Source organism: Triticum aestivum, chromosome 3A (assembly GCF_018294505.1).
Source record: "Triticum aestivum cultivar Chinese Spring chromosome 3A, IWGSC CS RefSeq v2.1, whole genome shotgun sequence".
Lineage (NCBI taxonomy): Eukaryota > Viridiplantae > Streptophyta > Magnoliopsida > Poales > Poaceae > Triticum > Triticum aestivum.
This window is the reverse complement of record NC_057800.1, coordinates 465,970,329-465,979,722: the sequence shown is the minus strand read 5'-3', so window position 1 is coordinate 465,979,722 and position 9,394 is coordinate 465,970,329. Positions and strand designations below refer to the sequence as shown.

General features: G+C 42.5%; 1 protein-coding gene across 3 annotated transcripts; it reads right to left on the bottom strand.

The window, feature by feature from the left end:
• Window positions 1-1,343: 1,343 nt before the first annotated feature.
• LOC543037 (mitogen-activated protein kinase 8) lies at window positions 1,344-7,270 on the bottom strand. 3 transcript variants are annotated; one of them, XM_044484871.1, is made up of 11 exons: window positions 6,889-7,270; window positions 5,073-5,481; window positions 4,305-4,432; window positions 4,129-4,188; window positions 3,518-3,667; window positions 3,281-3,436; window positions 2,980-3,191; window positions 2,789-2,890; window positions 2,621-2,676; window positions 2,446-2,522; window positions 1,344-2,352 (listed from the first exon to the last, which is right to left on the bottom strand). In XM_044484871.1, exons 1-11 carry the CDS (start codon window positions 6,919-6,921, stop codon window positions 2,323-2,325), a joined length of 1,413 nt encoding a protein of 470 aa, XP_044340806.1. In that variant the 5' UTR covers window positions 6,922-7,270; the 3' UTR covers window positions 1,344-2,322. The 3 variants fall into 3 exon arrangements, with proteins under 3 accessions (XP_044340806.1, XP_044340804.1, XP_044340805.1); XM_044484869.1 differs by lacking the exon at window positions 2,621-2,676 and having other exon boundaries at window positions 6,889-7,264; XM_044484870.1 differs by lacking the exons at window positions 2,621-2,676; window positions 6,889-7,270 and adding an exon at window positions 5,832-6,050.
• Window positions 7,271-9,394: the final 2,124 nt, after the last annotated feature.

The window sequence follows — 9,394 nt, the reverse complement described above, 5'->3', positions numbered from 1 at the left end:
CGAGCCCACCCTGGTCGTGCGACTTGCAAATATCAGGCCAACGGACCATATGGTATTTCTTCTTATCACCCTCCCGGCCCAGAAGAATCTGGCCTGGACCTTGGCAATCTCATGATGGAGTGTCTCATGGAGGTTGTAGAAACTCGTGATGAACAGGAGCAGGCTGGACAGAGAGGAGTTGATGAGGACTGTCTGCACTGCCTTGGACACCATGTACCCTGCCAAGGCTCGATACGGAGTTGGAGCTTGGCCATCGTCAGCCGCAACTCGACGACGGACAACCGGGAGTCACTAATGGGTATCCCCAGGTACCGTCGTGGGGAAGGAACCCGGCTGACAATTCAGACGGTCAGCAATGCTCTGGCGCTCGGTGAGAGAGTAGCCCATCACCATCACTCTTGTCACCAACGATTTTTCAAATCAATTAGCGGCAACTTGCCTATAAAAGAATATCAATCTGGCACACCCTCTCACCACCTACAAAAAAGAAGCGTCGCCATGTGGTACTGTAGCGTCAATATAGTACATGCAGCCACCGACCGAGAAATTTTACCCCATAAATATGGGTTGATTAGCAGATAACATAGAATCACACCTCGAAAAGCCACCAAAACATCACATTATATAAATAAAAATAAAACACACTTCATTATCTTCTCCACTCAGCAAACTAAATATTCCCTCAGTTACAGAACATAAGGTGTATTGGTTTTTTGAGAAGTCAAATTTATTTAACTTTGATCAAGTTCAGAGCGAAAAATATCGACATCCACGGTACTAGATAAATAAAAATATGAAAATTCATTTCATGATGAATCTAATGATACCAATTTTATATTATGGATTTTGACATACTTCTTTACAAATTTGATCAAACTTAAAGAAGTTTTATAACTTCTCAAAAAATAATGCACCTTATATTTTGAAATAGAGTAAGTAATTTTTTTAATGAAAACTCAACAACACCAACGGCGCAGCAAAGTCCGCCCACCGTTCTAGTATTTGACTAAGTTTTCGAATGCACTCCCTTTGTTCACAAATACAAGTTCTACTCCCCGGTCAATATTAATCATAGGGAGTAGTTTTTTTCTCTAATGGATAGACATGTTTTAGTGTGTTTGTTCACTCATTTTAGTTCGTATGTAGTCCAATTAAAATATCTAAATCTAAAACATCTTATATTCGTGAACAGATACCAAATGTATTTTGTGATGAAGCAAACGTTGATATATTGACTTCATCAAACTTTTATGACAAGGCTAGCCATTCAGTTAATTTGGAAATGATCAGTACCTTGCTATTTTATGTTTCTACTGTTCCTCTATATCAACTCTGGTTTAATATGTACCACGGTTGAGCCAACAACCCCCAAAACTAGCAGTTCATTACCATTCTATCTTACTGAAGTTTGGTCTTGTTATTCTATTACAGATCTAAACATACTCCAAAGTATTACAACGCTGAACTCCTACAGAAGCATAACTGCATAAGTGCTTCAAACCCAGAAAAATAAATCACATTGCCACATGAATATGGAGCAAAACTGACAGCTCTCGCCGACAGTAATACAAAGAAAAATCAAGTTATTTATGTACAGAAGTTCACCATTTCCATTATTCCGATATGTTTCCGTTCTTTCAAAGTACATAGACCTCAATCATCTTGTACCCCCAACTTCGGCTTTTCCCCTTAGCAGCAAATTACCAGATGTCATTCTTTCCTTGGCAGCTAGATCAAGAGGCAGGATGTTGTCTTTGCATAATCTTATTTTTTTTGTTCTTCATGAGACATCAACTTCCTCCTCGATCGAAGATCATCGATCCACTGTCTGAACCTTCAGCCCATAAGGCAACTCAGGAAGTACTTCGATTTCCATGTTATTACTTCAGCTAAGCCAAGCATTTTGGAAGTGGTCATTGCACTAGATCACTTAGTACATCCTTGAAACTCCATACTGAACAGCACTGGCCTTATTGTAGCTACCTCCAACTGCAGCAATGCCATTAAACGGGGCAATTCCCTGCATCATGTTTGGCTGCAAACCAGTCCTTTCTGCTACATCGGCTTTTGGGGCACCCTTTGGCATGTAATAGGAGGTAGACCTCAAGTCAGGGGAGACCATCTTGGCATCCATGAAACGCTGCATCGGCTGGTACTGCATGCGGTCTTTTTCAAGCTCCTGCTGTAACTCTCTCTCTGAACTGTCTGACTTTCGGTGGTATGCGTATGCTGATACATTGGTAGCAGCTGCAGGAAGTACTGGATTCCTCGCCACCCTTCGTTGACTGTAAGGATCCATAGCACATGAATTCTCAAATGGTATTACCGGGCCAACCACTCTTCCTGGTCTACCTGCAAATTTTGCAGCAAAGGATATATACATGTCATATTGGTGCTATCTGAAGAAAATAGAACACTAGACTTCTACTTAGGAGAAACTACTACCTGTTGGAATCCTTTGGGGAACTTGGGAAGACTTCTGATCTTTTGGAGGAATTGGTGTAGAATGAACTGTAGTAGTCCTGTCAAATGCAAACTAAATGTCAGCAAGCAAAGTTGAGTGACAGTCTCTGAAATTATCGTGCCAAATCATCAAACTTGAACTGAAATTCCTGACTACCTGACCATCTTTTGTCATGTAAAGCGATTCCATAGTACCATGAGATCACCAAAGAACTATATTTTAACCATGCACACATGAGCTATTTATTTAATTTAATGGCATCTTTTTTTAACAAAAAGCAGAACATAACAGCATATACTATTGGTAAAATCTTGCAGTGGGTACCTGGGGAGCGAAACATGCTTCCTGTCCGATGGAACGATTGCCCCTCCCTTCCCTCCATTTTCCTCCAAATTAGCAAATTGCCTTCGGAAATTGTCTACAGCACTTCATAATAACATAGGAACCAAGAACGGATCAGTTATGAAAATTGGCATTTAATGGAAAAAAAGTCGAGGAGATCTTATGGTAAAAACCTAGGATATAGGAAGTTCGTTTTTTCAGTTCCATTCATGTAATCCTTGAGAAGTTGAGGATGATACTCCAATATCTCGCGGAATATAAGTTCCTTTACGTCCTCTTTTGTCACCTTTTTCCGTTCAAACTCAAACTCAAATTTCGATATTGGCTGGCAGGATGGTTCTCTCTCTACCTTCCCAAGGCCTTTAAAATATGGATCAGCTAACGCCTGATTATGATGTGCACATAAATATTGTTAGAATGACAAAGTTTTTAACACCTGTTTTTGAATCTGAAGTTTTATCTAGAAACACTTGCCTCTTCTGCCGTTGGTCTATCCTTGGGGTCAAATGCTAAAAGCCGCTGCATAAGTTTGAGTGCAGCAGGATCTGCTTTGGGGAACCTCTCAGAAAAACATACCGGTTGTTTTTTCCTCATACTACTCAAGTACCTCCTTGCCTTCTCATTCCGGATCTGCAGTTGCAAAGGGATTAGGATGCTTGACATTTATGGATACCTTACTTTGGATCATGGATCATGAATGGAAAAGCGTACCCTGGAAACAGTATCCAGTGATGGCGTACCCAAGAGATCAGTCATTAAATCCAACTGGTGAACTACATTTTTACCAGGAAACAAAGGTTTCCCAGTTAAAATCTCCGCAAAAATGCAACCAATACTCCATATGTCAATAGCTGGTGAATACTGCACAGAACAACCAATTTAGCATCCTGAATTCAACATCGGAGCCTTTTAAGGAGTGAAAGATCAGGTATTAATGATAACTAGTAGCATATACTCTGTAGTTGTGAAAACACTCAAACAGTAGGCTCTAGAAGGGTTTGCATTGTCATTTTATTAGCAAGACCAGCTGACTACGTAGGATCTAGTAGTCGTATGAACCTTGAATACGGTCTCATGTCATGTATATATATATATATATATCCACTGTACAGCACAGCTGCAAACTACATGGAACACCATAGTGAAACCTTGTATAGGTTGTGAGTTGTGACACTGATTTATCTTCTTTTATTACTATGTGCGCAAGAATAATGTGGTATTAAACAGCATAGCCTGCCCAGCAATTGCATGAGGCATGTTTATGTGGAAAGTAGCGGACAAGATATCCTAGCAAACACAACAGAGATGTGCAGACTAGTTACCTTAGTAAAGAAAGATCCACAAAGCTCAGGAGCCCTATACCATCTAGTAGCAACATAATCCTGCAAGCAATGATGAATAGAAGATAAAAATTAAGTGCCAAAAGACTACCTTTGAATACAAATCTAATTTGGCAAATAACACAGGATGTGATTCTAGTCTACCAAAATTTACATACCGTCCAAAATACAGTCGTGGGAGTGTCATTGAATGCAACTCGTGCTAGCCCAAAATCACATATTTTGAGTTTACAGTTAGCATTTGCCAATATATTCTTTGGCTTCAAATCACGATGATAAACATTAGCTGCAATCAAATAAATATTGGTCAGATCACAGACAATGGTAAATGAACATTTTAAATTGGAAATGGATGATTTTTGAAGCTGATAATGTTAGTAGCTCAACAATGGATAGTGGAAAATAATCATGATGACATTAAAGGTAAATACAAAGAAGTGTACATTTCACAACAAAAAGCATGAAACAAAGTGGGAGATATTTTTCAGGTCAATGAAAGGCCAAATATCAAAATCACCAGAAGACAAATGATCAACAAGAACATAACTAATCTGGGACAAAGGACAAGTTTCTCTAAAATATGGCGGCCATGGTTATTGGGTTAGCACTTGGTTAAAAAAGGGGCGCCTAAGGCGGGTGCTTAAGCACGCCTAGGGCCTAGGCTCTAGGCGATAGCAAAATGCCTAGCGCTAAATTTTGGTTAATGTGCGTATAGTGCCTTTTTAACTTTGGCACTAGAGTGAATTTTATGTGAGTGCATTTCTCCAAATTGTGTATGCTCCACATGGAGCGGAGCAAAGCATCAGCAGCGATCTACAGATAGGGTATGGATAAAATACCTACTCCTAGATATTCAAGAAAGATTATAACACGACAATAGAGAACTGTATGCTAATTCAGATCTCAATTTGAAAAAAGCAGCATACCGGTATGAATATATTTCAGTGCACGAAGCATCTGATAGAGAAAGAACTGGTGGTGCTCTTTGGTTAAGTCATCGTTGGCCTTGATGACTTGGTGGAGGTCTGTATCCATCAGCTCAAAGACGACATAAATATCCTTGAAATCCCTCCTTGACGGAGGCAACATTATATGCCTGATCTCAACTATATCAGGATGTCTCAATAGGCAGAGTAATTTGATCTCACGGAGGATCCGAGCAGCATCAGATAAATGCTCAAAGATATTGTGTATTTTCTTGATTGCCACCTTGTCGCCAGTATGTTGGTCAATAGCTGAACAAACGACACCGTAACTCCCTTTACCGATGACTTCCTGAATTTTGTATCTATTAGCATCGCCATATTCACTGAAGAAGTCCATCTCCGATGAACCCTGAGAGAAGTGGAAAAAAACAGAGTTAATACTGCGCAATGGAGAACCTTTCCGCAACTGAAACAAAAGACACACATACAGAAAAGAAGGCCCAATTTACTGAGTAATATCTGCCTCAAGCATTGAGCTCAATGTCAGATGGCCCAGCCTGCCAGCAAATAAACTTAGTAAAGGACCAGAAAAGGTTCAGCTCATCCTTTGGATAAACCCCAGGTTGATAACACATACTAGCCACATAGGCTTTCAATGAAACAACTTAGATGACAAAAAGAAGTTAAACCCAGGTTTTCCGCCCCCAAAAAAAATTCCTCAATACAACAGCCAAATTTTGTGTAAAGGTCACTTCATACCGAACAGACCACTGAAACAGCAGACTTGTAATCTGCATCCAACTGACTCACAGAGTTGTGAACAGCACAAAAAGTTGGATTCCGTGAGCTTCTGGATCGCGCGCGCACAAAGAAGGTAGCTACAACTCCCTGTCCGATGCAAAACTCCTTGGCGTCCAGCTATGAGGAAAACAGCGCTTATGGAGCACAAAGGGCCCAAGAATGACTATTTAAGGATGTTTTCTTGGGCATAAAACCATCTATATCAATATCAATATGCCTCCCAAGTGGGCATAGAATATATTGACAACCTAACCTAATCCACTGAGACAATTAAGATGATTGGCTATAACTTTTTGCAAGAAAAAGGACGGTAAGAAGACCACAGAATTGGGTTGAGTTGAGATAAACATATCTACTCAGCGAATCTAATACCGCATTTGCGTTTGTGGCACCTCTTAGGTTGCATCTGAATCACCTTTTTTTTCTTTCCCCTGGTGTTGATTACAGGAGTTGAAAAGGCCTCAGCAATCCTTTACGAAGCAATGAGTATTCAACTACTAGCATGGAACGGAAAAGTTAGAAAAGAATATCATTTCCTTTATAGAGGGACAAAGCAAGAAAAAACGGTGCCCAAGCCCAACCGCAGAAGAAGATTTCAGGAAAGCACCCACTAGGGAAATCCAACGGAGAACCTTGTGTTAATAATTGAGATGAATTGTGATCCAGAAACAGGAGTGAAAAGGATCCCTTTTTCGCAATAAGAAATGGAAGAGAAGAATTCAGTTGGACTCCGTAGCTGGAATCAACAACCTCAACTATACGGAAGGAAGGAATTGTCGACGGAAGGGGAAGAGAAGTTGCAGGATACCAATGGCAAGAGATAATTCTGACGAGCGTGCGCGCCGGAACCCCCCGGATCCCATCAAAAAGAAAAAGAATCCTCCCGCGAGGCGAGGTAGGTTCATCCAACCCGCCGGACGAACCGACCGATCTCGAAGCGCCAACAACCCACACGGGCACCGAAAGGCAGCCAACCACCCCGCAACAAACAGCAACCCCTGGCGCACGGTCTCACCTTCCTCCGCTGCTGGTTCTGGTCCGGCTGCATCGCTCACCGCCGCTTGTCCGCCGGCGAATCAAGCCGCATTTGTCACCGCCGGCACGCGCGCGCGAGGGAGAGATCTCTGTCTGCCCCCGGGCCGGTGTGGCGGGGCGGGCGGATCGACGATGAAACGAGGGAGCGCAACCCCAACCCCAACCTGAACCGGAACGCTCGCGTCTTGTGGCCCGGCTCGCTGCGACTGAGCAAGTCGCGGGCGAAGGGGGTGTGAGTTGTTGTGGCGTTGGTTTCGTCCTGTGGCCCGGTGAGGGTGGGGGCAACGCAAAGGGCAAATCCACCCAAACACAAGGAGCTCCTCGCCTCCTTCGTCTGGTGCGAGCGATCGGGTTCGTTCGGGGAACCACTGACGTTAAAAAGAAGTGCTTGCTTTCTTTCTTTCTTTTGACAGCCGCGCGGCGGTGGGTCACCATGTGATGGGCGACGCGGATGATTTCGTGGAGATCCGTTCCGCTCCGGTTGAGTTTGGAGCGGCGTGGCGTGGTGGCCAGGCATGCGTTTTTTCTGGCTTGGCCGGCGCGACGACGGCGACCGGCAAAACCACCTTTCTTTTTTACTACTAATAATAACACACTTTTGTTCAGCTTGCGTGCTTATTTTGTGGCGACTTAAATCAGTCAGTCACATGGCCAGCCACACCATAATATGGGGATGTGCGTGGAACGCAAGTTATTTTTATCTCAACCCAACGGCTTTGCCGCACCTTTTTTCTTTTTCCATCCCAACGGAGTAGTAGTACAGCAGTGTAAAAATGAGTAGGCGGTTCGGTTCGCGTGGGAAGTTTCGTGCGCTGCGCCGGGCCGTGATACGATAAGATGTCGCAATTATCTTATCGGTTGGTGGATCTGGATTTCTTCCATCTCATCTCAACAGCATTCATAGCAGCAGGATAAGGTCTCACCGACATACATGACGCCAAATAACCTAATCGCGTCTCGCATGTGCTGTGGTGTTAATCATCCATCTTCTTTTTCTTTCCTCGTTGCCTACCCATGTGATCGTCTTTTTATGGGAGGGAATCATGACCAGCATCAGCTCATCCCTTGCCTACTAAAATGCTTTGAATTTATTCAACTTTATCCACTGTGAACCCGGCCGAAATGTTCTTGCCTACTCATTATTTTTGCAACATATAACTTATATATCTCACTAATATTTAACGTATGGTCAATATAACTCATAATATGAGAGGGGCCAGTAAACCCGGATAAAGGTAGTACTAGATAAGATCCAAATCATCATGAAGTTTCATTTCAAAATACGGCAAGATCACTACCATACCAACAGTACGTGTTAAATTCATTGCAGTACTTTATTTATCTCTCCGAGTAGTATTAGGTCTCGTTGCTGCTCAACAACTCCAATTGACGTCCCAACTAATTTAGCGTACCATGCACGACATCATGTGAGTTATTATTGTATCACATAATAATGCGTAACTAGCTGGACCGGATTTGATGGACATGGTTCCACGTGTCCCCCTTGTGAATAGTGAATTGAAAAAACTAGAAAAAAACAAAAAAATCTAGTTTTTTTTGTAATATACACAGTCAACTGGTGTTTGGTGGATGGTGGCGGCGGTGGTGTTTTGCTCTCTAGACGGTCGGTGATGTGGGAGGCGAGTTGGTTGGTCTGCAATCCTTCGGTGACTCTTGTCTGGTACCTTCATGGTTTGTTGGCCGATGTACGGGGTCCTCGTGTAGTGGCACGACATGGACATAGGGGAGATTGCGTTCTCCAACATTGGCTTCTTTGGGTCGACGACAGTGTCTGGTTTCTCTCCATGCGGTTCAGCTTCTCCCATCTGCGTTCGTTGGCGTCTCTGGTTGGCCTCTGCTCTGATGCTCTAGATGCAGTGAGCACTCCGGCAGCTTGAATGTGGTTTCTTAGTGTAGACAATGGCGTTTGTAGCTTTGCTACTTGTAGCTTCTGATCTCGAGTTGATATGCCTGTGACATTTCAATTTTTTGTCAAGTTTTGGCCTTTGTATCCTAGCTAGTTGATGGCTTCATTAATTTGAAGTCGGGCTTCATGCTTTTTCTCTAAAAAAAATAGGCAAAAATGAATAAAAGGCTACTAAGCTAGCCAACTATCCAATGTCAGTTCTAGCGAATCCCATTGTAACATGATAAAACTTGTCCAGGAACTGATCAATCCAACTACAAAGATTGCTTTCAAACTTATTCTTGATCTCGTGCCTAAGTAAAAATAAACCAGTCCTAGAAATCTTCTTCATCAGTTAACAAAGGGGGGCTGAGCCTTGAATTTTTTACCATTTCTTTGCATCCATATGTGCCAGCAGTCCATGATGGAAATCTCAAGAGCAACTGTGGGTGGTAGAGCTTGTGTTAGAATCATGATCTCATCATAGACGGATATTCCTCTATTTATGTGCACAAGAATGGAGTCCCAATAACTAAAAGCAAAAGGGCAATCCCAAAAAGGGTGAAGAGTTGTTTTCTCA